Raw genomic sequence first — 25,996 nt, forward strand, 5'->3', positions numbered from 1 at the left:
GCTATTAAATTCACAACAAGGCATTGGAAATGTGAACTGCACCCTGCTGTCCCTGTAGGGACTGCGGTGTCACGATGCAGGAAGTGCGGAAGCACACTTCGGAGATTCGTCCTGATCCCGTTGTAGAGTCTAGTCTGGAAAGCGCCCTGCTGAAAAGCGTCTGAAACATCACCAGTGTGATAAGCAATATGGTTCTCCCCCTGCACATGCCCAGTGGCACTCAGCCTGGGGTGGGTGAAGTTTTGAAGACAAAAGGTGACAACTGTAAGTCTAAATTAAAATGTTAATATAGCAATGAACGGAAATAATAATAAGATCAATGTTTCAAAAATTCTGTTAATATTTTGTAGTGCCCTTTTTATTTAGATATATTGTTTCCAGAGTTCTGCATTTTCCTCTGGCTTGGGACATTGTTAAATTTAACAGCCCATGAAATTAAAGGGCTGGAAGAAAATTAGAAAACATCTCTGCCAGCAGCTAAAAATAAAAATGCCTTTGGTAGCCTCATGGCAGATGAATACATAGCCTAACGAAAAATGAAAGGATAGCCAACGGTAACCCTGAAATTTAACTCTGAGGTTATCTATTTGCACATGCTCTGCCTTGCAGAAATTCCAGACCTGTCATTACTGTTCGCAGTAAATAGGTTCCGCCCATCGCCCGACTAAACCTCTCCCCACACCCCCTGGCAATTTGACAGTGTGTCAGTGCAAGGCAGGCTGGGAAACAGAGTCCACGTTGCCTTTTTCTTTGTAAGCAGAAACGAGATTTCCCACATAAAATCACTACAAATCCCAGAATGCTAAGCTACTTATCTAACCACTGTGAGCTTCCTGTCAGCAATGGGCAATATAAGAGACAGCATCTTTTCAAAAAACTGGATGTTTTGGATGCCGCTGCTGTCTAGACGAGCTGCACGGAGGAGTAAAGAGGCGGTGAGTTTGGGCCTTTTGAGTCTATTGATTTTCCCTGCATTTTTGACCGTTAGTAAAGGAACTTACCCCCGCCCTGCTTATTGTGCAACTAACTTTTTAGAAGTAATGCGGGAACTATAAAATCGGGCACAACCTACAGCCACCCTTGTCTTTTGCGCTCAGAGAGCTCAGTCCTTAAAGGGGGGTGCAAAAACCCTGCAGTAATCAAGACTGATGGGTCTGTTCATCTTTCCCTCCTAGTCCTCTAGACGGACATGCTAAAGCAACAGGACCTAGTAGCCAGGGGAATTGGTGGAAGGTAATGTCCCAGCTTCACTCTACATTTATGCCTAACGGTAGTACAATGCTGGGAGTACTGGTCCAAATTGGGTCCAGGGCTGGTGCATACTTCTGGCTTGTTTTCACATTCTCTGATACATGTTTTCACTTTTCAGTTTTAACTAAAATACAAACTGAGTGATTTAGGGCCAGTTGGTGACTTTATGTTCCTTTGTCAGCCCAATAAACAGTTACGGCCTGAAATTTTCCACCTTTCCTCTTCTACCCTACTAGGTTGTATTTTGCCAGCCAGGCATTATAAAAGAATTTGTGGAAGTTTAGCAGTGTTAAGAAACCAGGAAGTGTGGTTTCTTAATGTGAAACAGACATTTTGACCGAACTCCTCATCTGCTTGACGTTTTAGACTACTTGCAGCCTGACCCTAGCCTGGCATAGCCAGAAGTAAAGTGTGCCGTTGAGTCGGTTTCGACTCCTGGTGACCACAGAGCCCTGTGGTTGTCTTTGGTAGAATACAGAAAGGGTTTACATTGCCTCCTCCCATGCAGTATGAGATGATGCTTTTCAGCATCTTCCTATATAGCTGCTGCCCGACATACCGTAGTACCAGTGGGGATTCGAACCAACAGCCTCTGGCTTGATAATCAAGTCACCTGCTGCACCATTAGGTGGCCCCATAGCCAGAAGTATGTCCCACTAAATTCAGTGAGTCTTCCTACTAGATAACTAGGTTTTAGGATTGTAGTCCAAATGCCAGTGACCAGTGTATGGTCTCCTAAGTTACAATCCACTGATTTACCAGAGAGTAAAGCCCTAGTCACATGTTATGTTTGATGTATGTACAGTTTGTGAGCAATGTATGCATGGACAGATCTGAATGTATTTGTTCAGTGTTTGTTCATTGCACATACAGTAGTACATTTTCTATCTGTACCTCACATTTCATGGGACCTGTACTCAGGTTCACTTTAAAACTGAACACATGCACAGTCATTCTCACAAACACCTGTATGTGTGGGTACAGCAAACAGCCTCAGAATGGATAATAAAGACATTGAAGTGGTGGATAGCTTCTGTCTTTTAGGATCGATTGTCAACAGTAAAGGATCTAGCAGTCAAGAAATATGCTGCAGCCTAGCACTTGGTAGACTAGCAATGAAGGCCTTGGAAAGGATATTTAGATGCCATGACACGTGTACACCTACAAAGATTAAATCGTTCGGACAATGGCTTTGCCTGTGACACTCTATGGATGCGAAAGCTGGACTTTGAAGAAGCAAGATAGAAAAAGCATTGACGCTTTTGAACTTTGGTGCTGGAGAAAACTTTTGAGGATACTATGGACAGCCAGGAAAACAAACAAATGGATCATAGAACAAATCAATCCAGAATTTTTACTCAAGGCACAAATGACCACGCTCAAACTATCATACTTCGGACACATTATGCGAAGACCCAGCTCCCTGGAGAAGCCCATAATACTGGGGAAAGTTGAAGGAAAGAGAAGAAAAGGACAACCAGCAGCAAGGTGGGTGGACTCGATTATGACAGCAATGAATGCACCACTGCGAGACCTTAAAGGCCAAGCTGAAGACAGATCATCCTGGAGAGAATCTATCTATGTGGTTGCTAAGAGTTGACGCCGACTTGACGGCACTTAATCAATCTATCAGCCCTACTGTAGTAGTCTAATTCCTTTAGAATTACTCCTGAGTAGTCCTATTGAGTAACAGTCTGGATGTCAGCCACTGATCCTTAATGATCCTGTGCTCTACGTCAAGGTCTGTATCCCATGGTGTGTTGTGGCCTGAAACAGAGCACCAGATGGTACCCCACCTTTCTTTGTTCCATTAAAATCACACCTCCAGTTCCTGCCTCTTAAAAAATTCTCAAATCTCCAGATTACTTCCTCAAAGCCGAGTACTAATTTATTCCCATTTTTGTGTGTGTGTGTATGTATGTGTGTGTAAGTGGCTTGTTTGTTTTTGCGTCAGTTTCTGTGACTTTCCTGCCTCTGTTTTCTACTTGACTGGATGTTTATCACTCTCAGATCTGGCACTGACTTCTTTAAACCATATTTTGTGTAAATCTATGAAAAGTTACATCAGTGGCACGGATCAGAAATTTGATTTTTATACTCTGGCTTGTGTTTTTCCTGTTTGGGAGAGAGATTGTTTGCAAAGCATGTCATATAATCGTTTCCATTTCTGATCAATGCTACATTTACTGCCAGTAAACTGAATGCAATTTAGTGCTTGGTAGTAACAGCTATTTCCCCCCCTTGAAGGTTAGAAATAGAAGATGGCAGACCCTGAAAGCACAATCCTAAACACCAGTGTGAACCAGGTAAGACACTAATAGCAGCTGTACTTTGAATTTAATATCTGAAATGTTTTGCTACTGTCTACGTCTTACATGAGTTTAACACCACAATGTAAAAAGAAAAGTATAAACAGGAATATAGATCTGTTATAGATTAACAGATTTGTTTTGTATCCCTTTACACTGTACCGGGGAGGCTTGTTCTCATTCACTTCACCTAATAAATTTAATGCACATTACAGCTGACTGAAGAATGAACCTGCCTGTTTCCTGGTTGCTCTGTTGCACAGCCAGATTGATTTCTTGGCCTATAATGGGGAGAGAAACTTTTGTGTTATATGATCAAACAACTGGATGAGCACTTTGCTGCTTGTCAGTGGTAGAGCACCTTCTTTGCATGCAAAAAGTATCTGAGTCAATCCATGGCATCTCCAGTTCAAAAGATTTCTGGTAGCATGGCTAGGAAACGCCCCTACTTGAAGCCTTGGAGAACTGCTGCTTGTAGACACTATTGGGCTAATGGTCTGACTCTATATCAACCAGATTATACAAGCATGTTGGCTTCTAATCTTAAACTGTGGTAACTAAAGCAACTAAGCCCTTGAAAATCATCAAATTGGACCCTGCGCCGGTGTTCAGTATAACCTGGGGGTGTTAATTGCTTCACATTAATACTGTGTACAGTTTTGTGGACAATACAGTGCCACTGCTATAGACAAAAGTAATTTCCTTAAACTGATTTAAAGTAAGTCAGAAATTTAGTCATCTAGGTTGGCTGGTATTCATGGACAGATAGCCAAGAGGGAATTACAACTGAAAGTCAGAAGTCAAGTCCTATTCTACTACTGGAAAGGTCTCAGGTGAGCAGGAAGTTGTTCCAAAAGAGCTTTTCCTTTCCATCTTGTGTCACTTCTGGCAGGAGCCCCTCCTCTGTCGCAAAGTGCCTTCACCTGGGTGGGGACCACGGTTTTCATCTGGGAAGGGAAGCAAATGGAAGAAAGGACGTGACCCGTCCCCTGCAAGTCAGTACTTGCCAAACTCTCTTCCACCACCCCAGGTGCTCTTACCTTCATGCGTCTGCAGTTCAACTTATCTCACAAACAGAGGGCTGGAAGCCCCCAGCCCCCCAGGAGGGAAGCAACTAGGGGGAGTTTCAGGGGAAAAGCAATTTAAGCATTTGCTTGTCTCCCGTGTCTTTACCCAGTACTAATAGCTTCATCTTGAGGTTGCATTTGCAACAGAAAAAAGGCTGTTGGGGGTTTGCTAAACACAGCTGCAGGGTAATGTTTTTTGCCCCTTATCCCTATTTCCCTAACTTTATATAGAAAGTAGTGTTCAGTCTCTTGTGTAGTCTGGCCTACAGGGACGAGCCCAATGAGTGTCAGGATTTCAGGGTTGAGATCCTGAAGTGGTCATGATGTTTATCTGGGGGTCATATCCCTTCAAACCCAGCACTTTGGTATGGAAAAGCATGGAGGGGGCAGGCCACAGGGACTAGTAGCATTCTCTTATTCTTCTAGTGACCAGTGAGCAACTATGACTTGTAAGCTTTTAGGGGTAGAGTGCGACATTGCATCTCATACTGCGCGGGAGATAGCAATAGTAAAAGTAAGGTGTGCCATCGAGTCGGTGTCGACTCTTGGCGACCACAGAGCTCTGTGGTTTTCTTTGGTAAAATACAGAAGGGGTTTACCATTGCCATCTTCCACTCAGTATGAGATGATGCCTTTCAGCACCTTCTTATATCACTGCTGCCCATACAGGTTTTCCCACTGTTTGGGAAACATACCAGCGGGGATGGTAAACCCCTCCTGTATTCTACCAAAGAAAACCACATGGCTCTGTGGTCACCAGGAGTCGACACTGACTCCACGGCACAATTTTACTCTACTTCATGACATGCTCTGGCCTGTTGCTGTTCATAAGGATCCTTGTTGGTGTGGCCAGTTTCTCTGTAGGTCAGAGACTGATGTTGAAACACAGGCTATAGCTGTGGACTTGAATCATGGCTCTTAAGCTTCAGTTCCATTCTGTCATATTTGTGCTAAACAATGGATAAAATGATACAGGTAGTCTGCCCTTAGTACAGGCTTGCAAATCTTTCTAATAGCTAGGTTTCCCAGAAGGTGAGAGATGTATGATGATGATGTGAGTGTTCAACACTGAACCGCTCTAAGTCCAAGTGGTATGTATTTGACATGGGGTGGAGGGCATGGACTTGCTGTTTCTCACAATTTCCCCTACTTGATCACTGCCAGTTGGCTCAATTAAATTCTGCACCTTCTTTGTTCTTGGGCTTCCCTCCTCAGAAAGATGCAAAGGAAGCTCTTGTTATTGCTGTGACAACAAGAGCCATTTTCAACCTGGAAAAGGAGCATGAGATCTTCTTGACAAAGGGCAAGGATGAGTATTTGAAGCACCAGCAAATGAATGAGAATAACCCTTTGGAGCAAGGGACAGCATTTGCTTTTGTTCAGGTAAGGTGCCTTGAACAGCTGTTTCTCAATGCATTTGTGAAATACAAACCTCAGGCCTTTCCTAGTATTTTAAAGAGAAATCTTCATCTTGAAGTCAGTGAGTGCTTTGCTGCTGAAATAAACCAAGGGTGAAGACAGATGAAACATTTCCAACAGTGGTCACAGTAGTTGCTTCACTCAGAGAGGACTTGGCTTTGCCACTTGTCACTTGCGTGTGTAGCTGGTGGGTCAGCTTTCACTCTTGCCCAGAGCTGCACAACTTTGGCCCTCCAGCTGTTTTTTGGATTACAACTTCTATCCTAGCCATAGTAGTCAATAGTCAGGAATTTATTTGTTTATGTATTTGTACACCATCCCAAACTTCCGTCTCTGGGTGGTTTACAACTATATAAAACAAATTAAAACTGAAATTAAAAACCTTAGAACAATTTAAAACCACAAGTCTAGTTAAAAAGCTTGGGTGAATAAATGTGTCTTAAAAGTTGACAGAGCTGGGATGTAGCTATAATTGAGCAGATGGGTTCAAAGAGCCTGGGCCCCCAGCTCCTGAGGGCCTCCCAGCTCCATCTCTCTCTATTTTCTTCATTATCCCTCTCACTCTGAGGGGCTACCGGGGAGAGGGGTGAACACGAGCCCCTTCTCTCCTAGCTGTACCCCTGATGGGGAGGCTCTTATTTCAGCAGGGAGCACATTCCAGAGTCTCAGGGTGGCAACAGAGAAGGCCTGTCCCTGCTTAGCCAGCAGACAAGCTGGGGCAAATGCAGACCAACCTTTCCAGATGATCTCAATGGGCAATGGGCTCGTACTGAAAAAGACATCTTAAATATCCTGGGCCTAAGCTGAACATAAGAACAGCCCTGCTGGATCAGGCCCAAGGCCCATCTAGTCCACCATCCTGTTTCACACAGTGGCCCACCAGATGCCGCTGGAAGCCACAGGCAGGAGTTGAAGGCGTGCCCTCTCTCCTGCCATTACTCCCCTGCAACTGGTACTCAGAGGCATCCTGCCTTTGAGGTGGAGGTGGCCCACAGCCCTCCGACTAGTAGCCGTTGATAGACCTCTCCTCCATGAAGTCATCCAAACCCCTCTTAAAGCCATCCAGGTTGTTGGCTGTCGCCACATCCTGTGGTAGAGAGTTCCACAAGTGGATCACGCGTTGTGTGAAAAAGTACTTACGTTTGTTGGTCCTAGACCTCCTGGCAATCAATTTCATGGAGTGACCCCTGGTTCTAGTGTTGTATGAGAGGGAAAAGAATTTCTCTCTCTCCACTTTCTCCACACCATGCATGATTTTATAGACCTCTATCATGTCTCCCCGCACTCATCTTTTTTCTAAACTAAATAGCCCCAGGTGTTGTAGTCCTGCCTCATAAGAAAGGTGCTCTAGGCCCCTGATCATCTTGGTTGCCCTCTTCTGTACCGTCTTCAGTTCAACAATGTCCTTTTTAAGATGTGGTGACCAGAATTGTACACAGTACTCCAAGTGTGGTCGCACCATAGTTTTGTATAAGGGCATTATAATATTAGCCGTTTTATTTTCAATCCCCTTCCGAATGATCCCTAGCCAGAGGCGTATCTAGGGAAAATAGCGCCTAGGGCAAGCACTGAAATTGTGCCCCCTGTCCAAACAACTGACACCCAGCTTTGAGATAACTTTACCATAATATCAGCTCAAAAATACAAGTCAAGCTCATTAATCTTTTAATATTTCAAAACCTATTTAGCAGTGGATGTAGCCAGATCAAAAAATGCTGGAAAATACAAATTTCAGTATGCTGGGGCTCATGAAATACCCAAATACTATGTGGAGATGTACTTGGAAAACTAAACAGAAGTGCCTGTCTAATTCTCTACTATGCATTGTAGCATCACTATTACATAAGTTATAAAAATCAATGGAGAATTTGACTTTTTTCAAATACTCTGAAAATAATTAAAGGATATGCAGAGTAAACTGTGTCACTGCTTGGAATATATTCTAGTATTTCAGAAAGACAGTTAAAATGAGAGAAAGAGAGCAAGAAACTCCCAGTGGCCTTAATACTAAGGATTTCACACTGATTCAAAGACAAACTCACCATTAATAGCCATCTTATTAAGACCTCACATTTAACTCACTTATCACAAGAAGCAAAGTAAGAGCAAATGAATACAATCCTAGCTCATAAGCTTCAGCTCAGTATTCAAAAGCCTTGATTCTCTGTACATAGTGCCAAACTGAATATGTGTACAGTGACTTATATTATATCAAATTAATTTTTTTTAACCTGTAGTCCCTTGGGGGGGGGGCTTCCTAAAGGCTGTGTGGGAGTCTGCAAAGGTTCCTCTTCCCCCTGCCAGCCTCTTAATTCACCTCCGCAGCCTGTCCCAGGCTGATTTTCAGGCCAGTTTGGGCCTGCAAAGATCAGCATGGTGGCCATTTTGGAGGCTGCCACGTATGCTCAAATGGCCTCTGCAAGGCCCAGGGCCTCACAGGGACCATCTGAGCATGTGCAGTGGGCATTTTTATTTTTTATTTTTTAATGGCCGCTGAAAACAAAATGGACAACACACATACTCAAATGGCCTCTGCGAGGCCTGGCATGGCCTAGGGCCTAACAGAGGCCATTTGAGCATATGTGGTGGTCATTTTGTTTCCAGTGGCCATTTTTAAAAAAAAATTTCATTTCAAAAAATGGCGCCCCCCTTCAAGTGGCGCCCGGGGCACGTGCCCTGCCTGCCCTACCCTGGATACGCCCCTGTCCCTAGCATGGAATTGGCCTTTTTCACAGCTGCCGCACATTGAGTCGACACTTTCAACGAGCTGTCCACCACAACCCCAAGATCCCTCTCCTGGTCCGTCACCGACAGCTCGGATCCCATCAGCATATACTTGAAGTTGGGGTTTTTCATCCCAATGTGCATCACTTTACACTTGCTAACATTGAACCACATTTGCCATTTTGTTGCCCACTCCCCAAGTTTGGAGAGATCCTTTTGGAGCTGCTCACAATCCGTTTTGGATCTCACTACCCGGAAGAGTTTGGTATCATCTGCAAATCTGGCCACATCGCTGCTTACCCCTGCTTCTAGATCAGTGATTCTCAAACTTGGGACCTCAGGTGTTATTGGACTTCAACTCCCATAATCTCCAACCAAAGGCCACTGAGGCTGGGGATTATGGGCGTTGAAGTCCAATAACACCTGAGGACCCAAGTTTGAGAATCCCTGTTCTAGATCATTTATGAATAAATTAAAAAGCACTGGTCCCAGTACAGATCCCTGGGGGACCCCACTTCTTACTTCCCTCCATTGTGAAAACTCTCCATTTATACCTACCCTCTGTTTCCTGTCTTTCAACCAGTTAGCAATCCACACATATACTTGTCCCTTTATCCCATGACAGCTAAGTTTCCTCAGGAGTCTTTGATGAGGAACTTTGTCAAAAGCTTTTTGGAATTCCAGGTAGACTGTGTCAACTGGATCACCTTGATCCACACACTCGTTGACACTCTCAAAGAAGTCCAAAAGGTTGGTGAGGCAAGATTTACTTTTGTGGAAGCCATGCTGGCTCACTCCCAGCAGGGCCTGTTCTTCTAGGTGCTTTACAATTATATCCTTGAGGATACTTTCCATCAAGTTGCCTGGAACGGATGTTAGGCTAACCGGCCTGTAATTTCCCGGATCGCCCCTGGATCCCTTTTTGAAAATCGGTGTTACAGTTGCTACTCTCCAGTCTTCTGGTACAGAGCCCGATTTCAGGGAAAAGTTAAATATTTTAGCAAGGGGGTCGGCAATTTCACATTTGAGTTCTTTGAGGACTCTTGGATGGATGCCATCCGGCCCTGGTGATTTGTTAGCTTTCAGGTTTTCCAGACAGTTTAGAACATCATCCCTTGTCACTTCTATCTGACTCAGCTCTCTAGCCTCCATCTCTAAAAAGCCTGGTTCAGAAACAAGTATATGCTCAGTATCCTCTGCCATGAAGACAGACGCAAAGAACTCATTCAGCTTCTCTGCAACCTCCATATCCTCCTTAATGATCCCTTTCACTCCCTCATTGTCTAATGGTCCAACTGCCTCCCTGGCAGGTTTCCTGCTTCTGATGTACTTAAAGAGGTTTTTGTTATTCCCCTTGATACTTTTGGCTAAATATTCCTCAAACTCTCTTTTTGCCTCCCTTATTGTCAGCTTGCATTTCTTTTGTCAGAGTTTGTGTTCCTTTCTGTTTTCTTCGTTTGGACAGGCCTTCCAATTTCGGAAGGAAGTCTTCTTCCCTTTTATGGCTTCCTTGATATTACCTGTTAGCCATGCTGGCATCCTCCTGGACTTAGTGGTTCCTTTCCTCCTTTTGGATATACAATCTAACTGGGCTTCTAGTATTGTGGTTTTGAGTAAACTCCATGGACTCTGGAGCGAAGTGACTCTCCTGATTTTCCCTTTCAGCTTTCTTTTCACTATATTCCTCATTTTGGAGAAGTTTCCTCTTCTGAAATTCAAAATGTCTGTGTTAGACATCCTTGGTGATTCTCTCCCCGCATGTATGCTGAATTTGATGGCACTGTGGTCACTGTTCCCTAAAGGGTCGATGACACTGACATCATGCACCAGGTCCTGGGTGTCACTCAGAATTAGGCTGTTTAGGGCTTTATTGCAACCAGCATCTTGTATTTTTGCCCGGAAACCTATTGGTAGCCAGTGTAGTTCTTTTAATATAGGAGTGATCTGGTCTCTTCGAGATGTCTCGGAGACCAACCTGGCTTCCTCATTCTGTACCAACTGCACTTTCCGGGCTATATACAAAGGCAGCCCCACATAGTGCACATTGCAGTAGTCAAGTCTGGGGTTACCAGCATATACTACTTTTCTGAGTTTTTTGAGTTTATCTCAAATGGATGCAGCTGGCGTATCAGCCAAAGCTGATAAAGTACCTTTGGACACTGCATCAACCAGAGACATTTAAGAGAAACTCCAAGGCACACAAAACATTCAACATCTAGTATTTTTTGGTTAGCATAAATTTATGTGTACTGTAGCTAGTAGAGTTGCTAATTAGCCACGATTGGCCTGTAATCTCCAGGAATTGGCATTGGTGACTCCTGGAGGGCATAATGGCCTGATATTGTTGATTAAAGAAGCATGGGGAGGGGGGATAATCTTCAGAAATAGCTTCAGTCAGAGTTGGCAACACTATCAGCTAGTGTGACACCATCTAGAACCAGCAGATCATAATTGTCTTCTGAGCTTGCGAACCCACACAGAAAGTACCTCAATTTTATTTGGATTCAGTCTCAGTTTGATATCCCTCATCCAACCCATCACTGCCCCCAGGCAGGCATTTAGGGAGATTGTCTTTTCCTGATGATGTTGATAATGGAGAAATAGACTTGGGTGTCTATGTTAAAGAGCATTGGAGACAGTATGGAGCCCTGGGACACGCCATACAAAAGTTCACATTTAGAAGAACAGTCTCCAAGTGTCACCATCTGGAATCTGCCCGAAAGGCAGGAGCATAACCACTGCAAAGCAGTGCCTGCCGCTCACAATCCTTTCAGACAGTGCAGAAGGATACTATGGTCAATAGTATTGAAAGCTGTCAAGATATCCAAAAGGACCAACAGAATCACACTCCCTCTGTCAGTTCCCCATTGGAGATCATCCATCAGGCCGACCGAGGCAGTCTCCACCCCATAGTCCACCTCAAAACTAGTTTGAAATGGGTCTAGATACAGTTTCCTCCAAAACTGCCTGGAGCTAGGAGGCCACCACCCTCTCAATTACCTTGCCCAGCCATGGAAGGTTGGAGACAGGCCTATAGTTGCTTAACTCTGAGGAATCCAATACAGGCTTCTTCAGAAGAGGTCTAATGATTGCCTCCTTAAGACAGGAAGGCATCAGGCCCTTCCTCAGGGAAGCATTTATAATCTCTACCAGGCCTTCTACAACAACCCCCTGCCAGATAATATAAGCCATGTCAGACAAGGGTCAAGAGAACAGGTGGCAGGCTGCACTTCTCTAAGCAGCTTATCCACATTATCAGGAGTCACAAACTGAAACTGATCGAGCCTAACCACATAAGAGGAGTTGCTGGACACTTCTGCATTAGATTTCACAATAATTGTGGGGTCTGAGTCTACGTTGGCCCGAATAAAAAACATTTTATCCACACAAAAAAATTGTGTTCTTTGGAGGGGGTAAGGTAATGGGAATTAGGGGTGTGCACGGACCGCGGAGGCATGGTCCGACACCAGGGGGGTTGTACTTACCCCTCCCACCGCTTTCCCCCCTCCGGCGCTCCATTTGTGAGTAAAAATTTTGGGACGGCAGCGTTCCTCCCTGCAGCCCCTGCCCACTTGTTTTCTGCCCAAATTATGGAAGTAACTGCGGCGCATGTGCGTGCTACTGACGCACGCGCTGCGCACATCACTGTGACGTGCACGGCACGTGCATGCGCTGCAGTTACTTCCGTAATTTGGGCAGACACCAAGGTGGTAGGGGCGGCAGGGAGGAACGCTGCCGCCTCATAATTTTTACTCACAAATGGAGCGCCGGAGGGGGAAAAGCGGCGGGAGGGGTAAGTACAACCCCCCCGCCCTTAAAGTGACCCCCCACCCCCAGCGGCAAACCGCCACACTGGCCACATGCGAACCAGTTCGCAGGCCTCGACAATGACCTGCGGACCGGTTCATGCACATCCCTAATGGGAATTGGACTTTGGGGAATTATAGGGAATTGGAATTATGGGAAGAGTAGTCCAGCATCTGCAGGAGGACCAAAGTTGTGTAGCCCTGCTCTTGCCCCTTCCTTCATACTTCAGGCAGACTGTCTTATTATACTTTTTATAGTAAAGGCAAAGAGTGTACATGTGTCTTTGTGCATGTCCATCCAACCTTTGCCTTTAAAAAATAAATAAATCCAAAACTCTTTTTTAAAAGCAGTTGCCAAACTACTCCTAGGATTAGACAAGAGCTGTATTAATGGTGTCATGGGCACTGTGAATAGATGGATGTCCGTCCAGTTTTCTGAAATGCTGGAAATGTACAGATCTGATTTTGCTGGTTTTTGTTAGCTGCCTTCCATTCTACTGGAGGGGAGGCAGGGTTAAAATATTTTAAATAAATGAAGTGTAGTGAGGGTGCTTTCAAACCACCTCTACCACACTTAATTTTTATGTCTGTCTTAATTTTTACACCCAAGATGATCTACCTGCTCAGGGCCTTTAAAAGTCAGCTATTTGTGAAACTACTGTATTGTTTCTTTCAGGCCGTGCAGTTTGTGAACAAGCAACTCCTTGAAAGAAACCCAGAGGAGAAAAGGCTATTTGATGTCATTGTTCTCTCCAATAATAGTCCAGAGAGTGGTCTGCGCATCATCAATAGTGCTAAACATCATGGTAGGTTGCCTACTAGACCACTTTCTCTTTTTCTTTTAAAAGACTATTTAAAAATAATAATAAAACAAGGGTGGCTTCTTTTTTTGCCCTGGTTTGAATTAACGTACAGTACGGTGACCCAATGTCTGATTATGTGCATTTTTGAAATGAAAAGAGGTGTGGGTTGAATGGAATTTGGAGTCATCTATCCCAGTGCTACTCAGGAAGACAGCAGTTAGTGTGAAATACAGGTCCAGTTCACACTTGCCCTGGATCCTATGCAAGCACCGCAGGAGCTCTGCAGTTTGTGATTGCAATGACTTGAGAAAAGGCTCACCCAGTGGCACATATCATGACTGCCGTGCACAAAGAACCCCCCTGTGGAACACAGTTCTTGCAAAGAGGCCCTGCATTGCCTTTAGTGTGAACTGGATGCTGGTAAACAGTGGGGAATAGCTAATCCCAAAGTCCCATTCAGATGACCAAACTACACCACCACCTGTGCTATATGGACATATAAAAACGGTTATCGGTGTGATTTCCACTCTCCTAGTCACTCTGATTAGGAATTAATCATACCAGCTTCAGGCTAAGCAAAGTGCTGAAGTGGAGGTGCACTGCCTTTCTAGATCCAGGGACAACCAGATTCTTTGTGCTGGGATGAGTTCAGAACCACAGTATGAATGAAAGGTAATATCTGCATGTCTCCCGCCTTCACTGTGGGGGTGAGATGGTCCCCTACAAAGGCCCAAGATGCAACTCAAATGGGAAATGCAACACAAATGGTAATCACTGGGTTTGTAGTTGTGATTATGAGCTATAGGGGAGGCATCCTGCAAACATCCAAGAGCCAGCGTGGTGTAGTGGCTAGAGTGCTGGACTAGGACTGGGGAGACCCGAGTTCAAATCCCCATTCAGCCATGATACTAGCTGGGTGACTCTGGGCCAGTCACTTCTCTCTCAGCCTAGCCTACTTCACAGGGTTGTTGTGAAAGAGAAACTTAAGTATGTAGTACATTGCTCTGGGCTCCTTGGAGGAAGAGCGGGATATAAATGTAAATCATTATCATCATCATCATCATCATCATCATCATCATCTCAGAACTGTTGGGCAAAGTGTCTGGAATACAGGAAACCTTGCATGGAGGGGGAAATGAGAAACGGCACAGCGGTAAAGGGCAGATGCCACACTTATATGTTGGCTAGCCGAGGGTTTCTCAGTCTTGGGTCCCCAGATGTTGTCTGATTACAGCTCCCTTTGCCCATGGTGGCCATGGATGATGTCATTAGTTCTCCTGTGGCTTTCCCCTTGATATGTGAAGATGAAAGATGGGCATTATAGAGTTCTGTGAGTAGAGACATGAGACAGTCTGGAAATGGCTAAGGTGTGGCCACCTTAGCCATTTCTGAGTCACAAGGAATTTCAGATGGGTATGACTTGCATGGGTGTAATGGTACTTGAGAAAGACATGCTGTTCTGGTAGCTCCAGGTCTTAACACTCACATCAGTTCTGGAGGATGAATACAACTTAAGGAAGCCCGGGCGGGTGGGGGGAGTCAGTCATGTGACTGGTGGAGCAGTGGTAAAACTGCCGCCCTGTAACCAGAAGGTTACAAGTTCGATCCTGACCTGGGGCTCAAGGTTGACTCAGCCTTCCATCCTTCTGAGGTCGGTAAAATGAGTACCCAGAATGTTGGGGGCAATATGCTAAAATCATTGTAAACCACTTAGAGAGCTCCAGCTATAAAGCGGTATATAAATGTAAGTGCTATTGCTATTGCTATTGCACCTGGTAAGGGCCTAGAAATATGATCAGGTGTGGCTGAGGAAAAAGTTAGGTAAGGGTGCATAAGTATTGATCAAATATTTCTTCAAATGACTGTGTATATGCTCTAGATACTCACTTCCATCCCTGCAACTAACCAAATACAGAGTCCTCTACTTCCCAAAGATTCTGCCCCTACCAAGAATGTAGATGCATCTCTAATTGTGATAGTAGTGGATATTTAATGTGGTCATATACATTCTCCAATGTCTCACTTATAAAGAAACCCAGAATTCTCCTGCCACAGTTTGCAGTGCTCTTTCATGGTTAAATGTTTAGGCTTTCTTTCTTGATTGTACGCTAAAGAATTTACATGATTTGCTAACCTATTAAAGTACACTTGGTTATTTTGGAAGCTACTTTGACCCGAATGTGTTGCACTTCCTTCAGTATCTCAAAATGGTATCCATATTGATGTTTTGGTGTATGGATATTTATTTAAAGCCATTAAACTTCTGAAAAAAATAAGCAGATACTAAACTCTCAACCCTGGTGATTAAATTGGACCCTAGAAATTAACTAACTAAATCATAAGTTGCTTTATCTAAGCCTCCAGCCTTAATAGATCATGTTTAGCCTGGCCCAGAAAAACGGGGCAGATTTCTCACTTTTCCTTCTTTGCATAAAGAGTGATGGATTGGCTATTTTCAAGGGATGTCTTTATCTGATCTATCAGATCAGATCTAGTTGGCAATCTCAAAGTGTTACAAAAGTAAGCTACAGAGCAAAAAGCTGCCCATGAGCTTCATTCTAGAGGGGATGTACTCTTAAACAGAAGTCTACATACCAGCCCAGATAACCAACCACAGAAAGACTACTACACAAAGTGCTTTTGTAACTAACCTTAACTTAGAGCTAATCGGGGAACAAATACAGTGGAAACGTAATGTTTTTATTTGAGGCAAATATCAAAAACGAGACTGATTTGTGCAGTCTGATATCTTCTCTTTAGTTGGAATGAGGAGTACTGTAAGCTCACCTTTTAACCCAGAAAATCTGCTTCTTGAAGGACAAAGAGAATGGGATGGAGAGGGTACTCACTCAGTCACACCTGCCCCCCACCCACCCTGCAGAGCTTCAAATGCATATCTGTTGTTCTTGAATATCTGTGAGGGAGTGGGGAAAGCTTGAGGACAACTTGGAGCAGAGAAACTGCAGTTGTCCAGTTTGGCCCCAAAATCAAGGCCTTACAACAGAGCAAGGATCACCACACTTGGGCACTCCAGCTGTTGCTAAACTACAACTCCCATCACTCCCAGCTGTACTTCATTGTGGCTGGGGATGATGTGAGCAACATATGGAGTGGTACAGATTGCCTATCGCTGTAATAGGGTATACTGTATTTTCCTCTGGTATTCAAAAACTCCTTCTGTTTGCCATTAGAATGGGTTTCTTTGGATTGTAGGTCTGGAGATCTCCAAGTTCTGCTTTGTCAGTGATGAAGATTCCACCCAGTACTTGAAAACACACAATGTGAAGCTTTTTCTCTCAGCTGACAGAAAAGATGTGCGTAATGCACTTCAGAGAGGTTTGTTTTTATTCTTTCATTTTTAACTTGAAAACTTGCACTTCCTTCTTACATCATCTCCTTTGACTTTTTTTCTGACCCCAACATACTACTTCCTTCCCTCCTATCAAAGATTTCATGAGTATCCTCTTAACAAAATGATAGGTGCACCACCAAGAGCACACAGAGGGGCATTCATTCTCTCTCTCTGTATGTATGTGTGTATATTTCTTTTTTTTTTTTTAATTGCAGAAATGTACAAAAGAAAACAAATTACAAAAAGCAGATAGAACTTGGCTCAAGAACAATAAATATAGCACCTCAGGATCATTACACAGTTTGGATGAGCAAAGGCTTTTTAGCTGGGAAGAGAGCTTGTCCTTCTGGCTTGGGACCAGGTTACCTGAGAGAGCGCCTTGCTCCATATGTCCCATCTTAAGATCTTCTTTGAAGGCCCTGCTCAGGGTGCCCCTGCCAAGTGAGGTGAGGCAGGTGGCTACTAGGGAGGGGGCTTTTTGGTGGTGGCATCCTATCTATGGAGTAGCCTCCCCAGTGAGGCTTGCCTGGCATCGTCACTTTGTTCTCTAAGATGCCTGGTAAAGACCTTTCTGTTCACTCAGCCTTCTTTAAAACAATGTAAATCGTTTTGTATTGTAGTTTGCATTTTTTTTAAATTGTGTTAGATATGTGTTTATTGGATGTTTTTTGATGTTGTGTTGTGAGCTGCCCAGAGAACAATATGTTATGGGATGGCTAGCAAATAAAGTCTTATTATTATTGTCCTGCACTATTAGCTCCCAAACATTAACTAACATTTGTTTCTTCCTTTTCCATGATTTAGCAATGCAGAGTTTGGCTGCTAGTAAAAAAAGCACTATCAGTTCCCTGCATAAAGTAGACAGTGGTGGCTTCTCAAAGGAGTTAAGCAAAATTACTTCAGGTTTCACAGCAACAACACAGATGTAATTTCCTTCACATACTGAATTATTCTACGCCAAAATAATTTAAGTCATGGGCAAGACCACCATATATGAAGATATGATCTCACTTGACCACAAAGTCTCAAACACTTATTTGAATATTTGGGAATAATATGGGTGTGTTTTGCTGTTCTTCTGTGGCATCTAGACATGACCTTATGAGTAGATTCCCTTATATTTAATGAAGAGGAAAACAGTCCCTTAGACCATATATTTGTCCATATAGATACATCCATCTTAACTCTTAAATCTGTTTCCCAACTTCTCATGTAATCATGTGGAGATTTTCCCCATTTTAGCATAAGAAGAGTGTAAATTTTAGTAATTAAAAGAGGCATTCTCACTGGTTGCTCTCCTGCTGTGAAATTCTGTTAAGGTGGGTTGCTTCCTTGGGAACAGCTGGTCACTCTCTAGTGCCTCAAGTTGCACTTTCAGATTGATTGCAAGGAGAGTCTGTTGCTTGTAAGAGAAGAATAATGTTTTCTGGCCATAGTCTTGGACATCTTGAGAAATACTGTCTGCCCCATTCATCTAATGGAGGGGAGGGGAGGAGGCAAGCTTCAATCCAAGAAAGACTGGGCTCACTCTTCTCCCACCCAGCCCCACCCCACTGAATCTTATGACAAGCTGCATCAAAGGCCATCTGTTGTCCTCCTTTCCTGATGACAAACTTGTCAATTGTGACATCTAAAAATCTTAACCATTTGAGAAGGTTGCACAGCCATGGAGAATTCCGCAAGCCATTTCTGTCTCTTGTGAAATATACTGCATCTGCCTCCCCTTGAGTTCAGGAGAGCACTTCATGCCAGAAAAGAGGATATTGAAACTGGGGCCTGTGCCAAGCTATATCTGTTGTGTATTGCTGATGAGCCACTTTCAGCCAGACAATATAACATAAGCTTTATCATACAGGAGTCTCAGCAGCACTCATCTTCCAGCAGGAGATCCAGACTCCCAACACCCAGTTGCGTGTCGTCTTTGATGGTGATGCCGTGCTCTTTTCAGATGAGACTGAGCGTGTCTTTCGTGAGGAGGGGCTGGAGGGAGCTATAAAGTATGAGAAGCATATGGAGAATGTGCCCATGGGAGAGGTAAGGTTGCTTTGGCCACTTATAAAGTGTTCTTCTTATACTACCACTACTGTTTATATCCTGCTTTTCAACAAAGTTTCTAAAGCAGTTTACATAGAAATATAAAGAATAAATGAATAAGATGTTCCCCTGTCCCCAAAGGGCTCACGCACTAAAAAGAAAGCGATAAGGTAAACACCAGAAACAGCCACTGGAGGGACGCTGTGCTGGGGTTAGACAGGGCCAGTTGCTCTCCTCCCCCTGCTAAATATAAGAGAATCACCACTTTGAAAGGTGCCTCTTTGCTCAGTTAGCAGGGGTCATACTTCTACTTCACTCCTTTGTCCCATGAGGTATGTGGGTGACTTCCACTTGGAAGACTCATTTCTATAATTTAACCACCCTCTATAGATAGGCCAGACCGGCACAACTTCTGACCCACCAAGACCGATGCAGTGCAGCAGCCATGTATTGTGGCCTACTAAGTGCTTGATACTCCCTCTTTCATCCCATTTTTGGAGCTCCAGGAAGACGCCTAAACCAGGAGAATTGCTGAACCCCTCATGGGCTACAGTGCATGCCTGCTAGGCTGCATGTGGCTTGATGGGTTACACTGTGTAGAAGTCTGAGCAACTCTGCATGAGTTCACATATTGCATGCCATGTTAGTCAGCTGAAGACTATTAACATCAGGAGGTAAGGTAAATGCTATGCCTGAGACAGAGCTTTCCTATTATCTGGCATAATATCAAACACAATACTTCAGTGGAGGCAGTTAACGTGGTTAGATGCAAGTCTTCAGGTGATGCAAATATATGTGTAAAATCAGCCCTACCAATTGTCACAATCACCACCAGTCCAGGGTATTGCAATAACTAGATAAGTGCTTTACTTGTTTGGATTTTGCAACACAGATCTGTCTTCACAGTGCAATCCTTTCTGCTAAGATAACTACACTATCTGTAAGATAATGACACAGATTACTATTTCACTCTGACCTAGTGAATATTCAAGACAAATGGACATACATGACTTAATTGTTAAATCCATGTTAACCCCTGCTAACTGAGCAAAGAGGCACCCTTTTAATATGGCGATTCTCTTTATTTAGCGGAGGGAGAGTAACTGGGCCTATCCACCCCCAGCACAGTACCTCCAGTGACTGTTGCTGGTGTCTATCACATTTATTTTTAGATTGTGAGTCCTTTGGTGACAGGGATCCATCTTATTTATTTATTTCTCTATGTAAACTGCTTTGGAACCATTTGTTGAAAAGTGGTATATAAATATTTGTTGTTGTTAATTGAAGATTATAATATGTTACATTTTAAAATGTAAACTGCCTGGAGATAGATGTTAGGTGTTATAAATAACAAAATTAAATATTCAAATGTTTATTTAAAATTCAAATATTCATTTGACATCTCTGATGAATAGAGCATAAGTGTGAAGTGTGTTGAAATACTTAGATATATTAAACTGTTTTCATAACGATTACCTGAACATTATTACTTGGATGAAATAGGATTATTCTCTTTTAGGTCATTCTATTATCATTGTTTAATTAAAAACAAAAAAGGAGAAAGATATGAAACTGCCTTATGCTGGAGTCAGACAACAGGTCCGTCTAAATCATTATTGTCTATGCTGACTGGCAAGTAGCTCTCCAGGTTTTCAAGCAGGCATCTTTCTCAGCCCTAACTGGAGATGGCAAGGTGACCTTCTGCATACAAAACATGTGCTCAGTGCTTTGCCACCTGAGTTATGGCCCTTTAAAAGAAAAACTATAATGGAGTCCCATAGACTCCTTCCAAGTGGAACTGTTTAGACTTTCCCAGTTCCTGCTTTCTGACGGTCCTGTGAAATGCCTTCCTTCCAAAACTCTTCCTCTCGTCTACTATATTTTTGCAGGGCCCACTGAAAACCTTTGCTTTGCATCTTGGGAAGATGCGTAAGATGTTTGATCAAGGAGACTCCCCTATCCGCACCTACTTGGTAACTGCCCGCAGTGGCCGTGACATGGGTATTCGGGCCATCAAAACCCTTAGGGAATGGGGCCTAGCAATTGATGAGGCCTTCTTCATGGATGGAGCTCCTAAAGGCCCTATCCTATCCAAGATCCAGCCCCATATCTTCTTTGATGATGGTCTTCACAATATCCAAGGTGCTCGGGATGTCGGCATACCCTCTGCTTTGGTCCCATGGGATTGCTAAAAGGGATCTCAGTATTGTGGCACTTGAACAGACAGAGTGACGTCTGGGCAAACCTTCTGCATGCAGGAACAAAGATGGAATTCTGAATCCACACTGGCCACAGGTAATAAATTCTCTGCAGGAAGATATGATGATGGATGCGTTGCTGTGATGAATCTGGAATAAATCAAAAGATATGATCTCATTTAACCTGAGCAGCAGGAAGCTCAATATGCATGCCAGAAGGATACTTGAAATATAAACCAATTGACTCATTTCCACCTCTGCCTTAATTTTTTATCCTCCTGCAACTGCTATTGGAAGTTTTATGCCCTATGTCTCCAAAGATTGTCCTCAACAAAATGTATACACATTGAAACTGCAGCTCCACTGTGCACAGGAAAAAGCAACTTGCTTGAAATGTAAAGTAGGACTCTGCTTACAAGTGTTCTGGTCTAGAACCTTCATGCAAAAGTTACTGTGTGCTCCAGATATTGCTGCTGTTGTCTGAATTGCTCTTTCCCTAAGGAAAACTTGTGAATTTAGCACACAGGTTAAGTATAAGCCTTTGCTGAAAAGGTTTGGAAGCAAAGTTTCTCTTTAAAAGAAATTGGAAGAAGAAACTGAAATTCAAAGAATATTTGGGGAGGTTTCCTAAGAAGAAATTCCAGAGATTTTTTTCTCAGAATGTTTTTCCACAGTAGTGACTTTTTGGTTTCATTTTTATAGCTACTCCAAATTGCTGATATTTTTTGCACATGGATTTGTACCAATGTGCCATTGCCCTGAACAGAATTCTAAGTGAAAGCAAAACCAATAAGTTAATTAATATTAATTTCTCTCTTCTGCTTTGTTTTTCACCTGTGACTGAGCAAAGCTGCTTGTATTCATGATACAAGACCACCCATGTCCACCTTTCTGGTTTTCTTGCTTTGGAATTGGAGCTGGTCAATAGTAGTCTTTGCTAATACAACTACAACAAATATTTTCATATACTGCTTTTCAACACATTTTCTCTAAGTGGTTTACATAGACAAAAGGAGATGGTTCCCTGTCTCCAAAGGGCTCGCAGTCTAAACAGAAACATAAGGTAAATGCCAACCACTACCAATGGGAGAAACAGTGTGCTGGGGTTGGATAGAGGACAGTTGCTTTCCTCCTGCTAAATATGAGAGCCACCACTTTAAAGGTACCTCTTTGCAAAGTTAGCTGTTAATAGATAGGCTGTCTTTATAGTCTATTATACTGTTCCTCAGATCAGGGTAAAAGGCATTTTAGGTGTAGGAAAACGAACATTTTGCCCAAAGATTTCCAGATTTCTTTAGCTGTGAAAACATTCATGTGGCACCTTTTAAGGACTACCAGGTTTATTGGAGCACATAAGACTCTCAGACTTCTGTAGCAGATAGGGAGGAGATTCTCACGATTGGCAAAAAGTGGGCTAAGGGAGCTTAACCTGCTTTTTGCTGATTGCCTGATGCCACGGGAGCTGCGCGGCTTCCGATAGCAAACCCCGCAAAATACTCCTCCCTTTAGCCGAGGTTAACGGAGCAAGTGCTCTGTTAACCTCGTCTTTCTGATCATGTATTGCTGTGGCGTGGCAACACATGAGGAGACCCCCACTGGGAGGCTGAGACAAGCCTCCCAGCCCTGGGGGTCTCTCCAGGATGCCCCAAGCGCTTGCGCGAGGCATCCTGGAACTTCCGGGGGGGCCGCATGGCCCCTGATCCCCACATGCTCGGCTGCCAACGTGCTCATCTGTGGGGAGAGCGGGCTAAGCCCGCTCTCCCCGCTAACCCAATTCAGGCAAGTCTCACTGATCATGAGACTTGCCTCAGGGTGTCCCAACTACTCAATGTAAGCCACATCCATTGTGCTTACCATCTGCCCTTTGCCCTGCTTAGTTTGTATACATAAATGGGGATCTTCTGCTTTTTGATGTAGTGTGCTTGGGGGATTAACTTTATCTCCCAAATCCTAACCATTCTTTTCTAAATCTACATAGAAAGCTTCAGTACAATGTTTGACCTGTTACTGTGGGCTCCTTCTTCATTTTAGCAATTGGCAACTATGAACCAGATGCCATTTTAAAACATAGTTATTGTGCTTCACTCCATTTTTAAAAAAAATCTTCTAGCACTAACAAGCTGCTGTCTAGAACTGCTAGAGTTTTCCTTCTGAAGGCAGCAGACATGACTTTGAAGGAAATAGCTGAAGAGAAAGGAGCTTCATATTAATGTCGAAGAGTTATATAACTTCGTCCTTTCCTGGATGCCCAAACATCATGTTTTAGATCTCCGAAGTCATGTCACTAGGTGTCTCAATTGCTCGCTGCAATGCTTTCTGAATTTACAAATCTGCTAAAAAAATCAAGATGTGTATATAAATTGTTTCTCCTGAGACTAGGATTACCACCTTTTTAAAAGTAGCTGAGCTCGCTCCCCCTATGCCTTTTGATATTTTTTGTGATCTGCTTGCACTAGCAAGTGAATGGGCTTATCTTTATTTTGTGAAAAGCTTCACCTGCTGGATTCTGTCAGCTGAGCTCTTACCAAAGACAGGATCAGGCCACTGTTCTTTCTGGTTAATTGGCCATTCTAAGCACTTGGGGGACAAAGGTACCAATTATCTGGTTCCTGTGCATGCTTCCCGCAGAATTGCTGGCCAAACTTCTTGAGAGAATGCATCTTGTGTTAGGAATGATCTATAGATTTTTAGAAACAAATACATTTTGGAAATAGTCTCCCATTTGCCAGCAGCTGAGGCAGAGCAAAGGATGTTTTTTCCCCACCTAGTTCTAGGACACATCATTAGTTTATGTCATAGTGTGAAAGAGCCTTTAGTGAACCTGGGCATAAGGAGAGTACTCCTGGATCGGCTGGACTACAGTGCCTTTCGCAGCTACGGAACAAGCATAAATGCACAGCTTTGCCCATCGCTATATCTCCATGCTGGAGAGGTGGCAGGGGAGGCCCCTTTTGAGTTTCTGCCTGTTATGCAGACTCTAAAGGAATAAGAGCTCTGCCCGGGGGAGGGAAGAAGTGCTGTGAGGTGCTGCTTAGTCTGACATAGCAGCGCTTGGATGGGAAAAGCCACACAGAGCAAAACCCTCACTTTCATACAACTCTTTGTATGGATAAAGTGGGTGCTGCCTAAATCGAATTACCCTGGACTGAACAAATGCATGTGGCCTTGTGAGGAAAGCTTTTTAATTAAAAGGCCTGCTTTTTCGCTAAAAAGATTGGCTGAATTTCTGAATTACTGAGACCCCAGCATGTTTTTGAGAAGAACAGCTGAAATGCCTAGAAGCCTGAGCAGTATGAACATCTCTTATCTATACACTTTCAGGCCTTGGAAAGTGATAGGGAAAACACTACCCTTTATCAGTTAGCAACCAGCTAGCCAAGGTTTTCCAGTCCCAGTGAGAGACTCTACCCAGGACAGGGGGAGATAGGATGGATCACACTGAAAACAACTTAACTGCTCTTCTGTTCCTTTCCCAGAGCTTACTTACCTCTCTCCTTCAAAAGAAGCAAGTTAGCTCCTGATTCCTACTGCAGAGGCATGTATCTAGTCAAATCATCTGTATTTTGCTTTTCTACAGAATTGTGCACAAATGGTGATATGAGACACCAGCTACTGAGACCACATGATCCCTTTATTGTGCCATCTACATTGGCTCCCAATTTGTTTACAAGACCAGTTTGAGGTTCTGGTCATTGATTGCACTTAAAGTTCTTAACAGCTTAGGACCAAGATACCTGAAGGACCACCTCCCCTCCCCCGATCTGCTGCTGCCCAACTAGTGAGGCCTTTCTTCATGCCTTGCCACCCTTAGAAGTGTGGTAGGCAGGAATATGTTAAAGAGCCTTTTCAGTAGTGACATCCAATTTGCAAAGCTCATTGCCTTGAGATCAGGCAAACCACATCCATCCTGATGTTCTGTCACCTGCTGAAAACCTTTGTGGGGGTAGTATTTAATTTGTTGGGTGTTAAGCTCTTTTTTCACACTGCATTATTCTTCCGTGTACTTTTTAAAGCCTAGTTTCCTTAAGGAAAGTAAGCTTATAAGATTCTGTGAGTATGTGTCCCTATCAACTTTGCAATTCCTGGACCAATATTAGCCAGTTGTAGGGACATATAGGGAAACCTCCACACATAGTTTGTGATGGTGTCATCCACCGCAGTTCAAGATGGCAGACATGTGAATGTTTGAGGTGCAAGTAGGCTAACTTGTGAACCGCCTAACCAATTTGAACCAAATTTGCTACAGGTGTAGGGACACCTCAGCAACATAGTTTGTGATGGTGTCATCCACCCCAGTTCAAGATGGTGGATGTGTGAATGTTTAAGGTTGAAGTGGGCTAACTTGTGAGGATGGTAGTTATTTATAAAGAGTATAGTGAAATATAAATAAGCAGATTAGTTCTTACCAGAATATCTTGTATCTTAATTCTGCTGTGCTTCTTTGGTTTTGTTGCACTTTTATTGTACATTTTATTTAAATGTGTTGATTGTTAGCCACATTGAACATCCCAGAACTGGGGGAAAGCAGAATATCACTTTTAAAATAAGTAAATATAGTGCTTTTTAAAAAGTAAAAATACTTGTAGGGCACATAGGCCCATTTTTACATTAACCCAATAAATGTCCTTGCTATATTTTGGAAAGTGATTGTCTCCTTCCTGTTCAAAAACATCCTCCTTGGCAAAACTCATAAGACGCATTCATTCTCAAACTGTGTGTCAGGGCACACTATTGTACTACAATAACACTGCTAGTGTGACCTGAGAAATCAGTTAAATAGCTGAATAAACAAAATAATTATTTCAGGAGGTGAGTAGTAGTAATGGAACTCTTTGTAATGTGAATTCACAGCAGTTTTTTTACATGGCAAGAGGAAGTATTTTTTTTCAAACATCACACAATTAATCTATGGAATTATTAGCTATGGAATGTGGTGATGGCCACCAGCTGGGATGGCTTTAAAAGGGGCTTAATGGTGGACAGGTCTATCAATGGCTACTAGTCTGGTGGCTGTGGGTCATTTCCAGCCTCAG

The 25,996-nt window shown here is 43.3% G+C and overlaps 1 protein-coding gene across 3 annotated transcripts; it reads left to right on the plus strand.

The window, feature by feature from the left end:
- Positions 1–143: 143 nt before the first annotated feature.
- Positions 144–25,606, plus strand: LOC128326085 (cytosolic 5'-nucleotidase 1A-like). 3 transcript variants are annotated; one of them, XM_053252198.1, is made up of 7 exons: positions 144–264; positions 3,499–3,557; positions 5,843–6,010; positions 13,253–13,382; positions 16,593–16,715; positions 18,587–18,765; positions 20,655–25,606. In XM_053252198.1, the coding sequence occupies exons 2-7, from the start codon at positions 3,513–3,515 to the stop codon at positions 20,955–20,957; spliced, it is 948 nt and encodes a 315-aa protein (XP_053108173.1). In that variant the 5' UTR covers positions 144–264; positions 3,499–3,512; the 3' UTR covers positions 20,958–25,606. The 3 variants fall into 3 exon arrangements, with proteins under 3 accessions (XP_053108173.1, XP_053108162.1, XP_053108180.1); XM_053252187.1 differs by lacking the exon at positions 144–264 and adding an exon at positions 820–935; XM_053252205.1 differs by lacking the exon at positions 144–264 and adding an exon at positions 1,143–1,233.
- The last annotated feature ends 390 nt before the right edge of the window (positions 25,607–25,996 follow it).

Source organism: Hemicordylus capensis, chromosome 1 (genome assembly GCF_027244095.1).
Source record: "Hemicordylus capensis ecotype Gifberg chromosome 1, rHemCap1.1.pri, whole genome shotgun sequence".
NCBI lineage: Eukaryota > Metazoa > Chordata > Lepidosauria > Squamata > Cordylidae > Hemicordylus > Hemicordylus capensis.

Excerpts from the sequence above, each read along its gene's own strand:
- LOC128326085 (XM_053252198.1), top strand. The coding sequence starts at position 3,513 with ATGGCAGACCCTGAAAGCACAATCCTAAACACCAGTGTGAACCAG. Across the intron at positions 16,716-18,586 it reads GCGTAATGCACTTCAGAGAG|GAGTCTCAGCAGCACTCATC; the intron begins GTTTGTTTTTAT and ends TTTATCATACAG. Across the intron at positions 18,766-20,654 it reads AGAATGTGCCCATGGGAGAG|GGCCCACTGAAAACCTTTGC; the intron begins GTAAGGTTGCTT and ends ATATTTTTGCAG.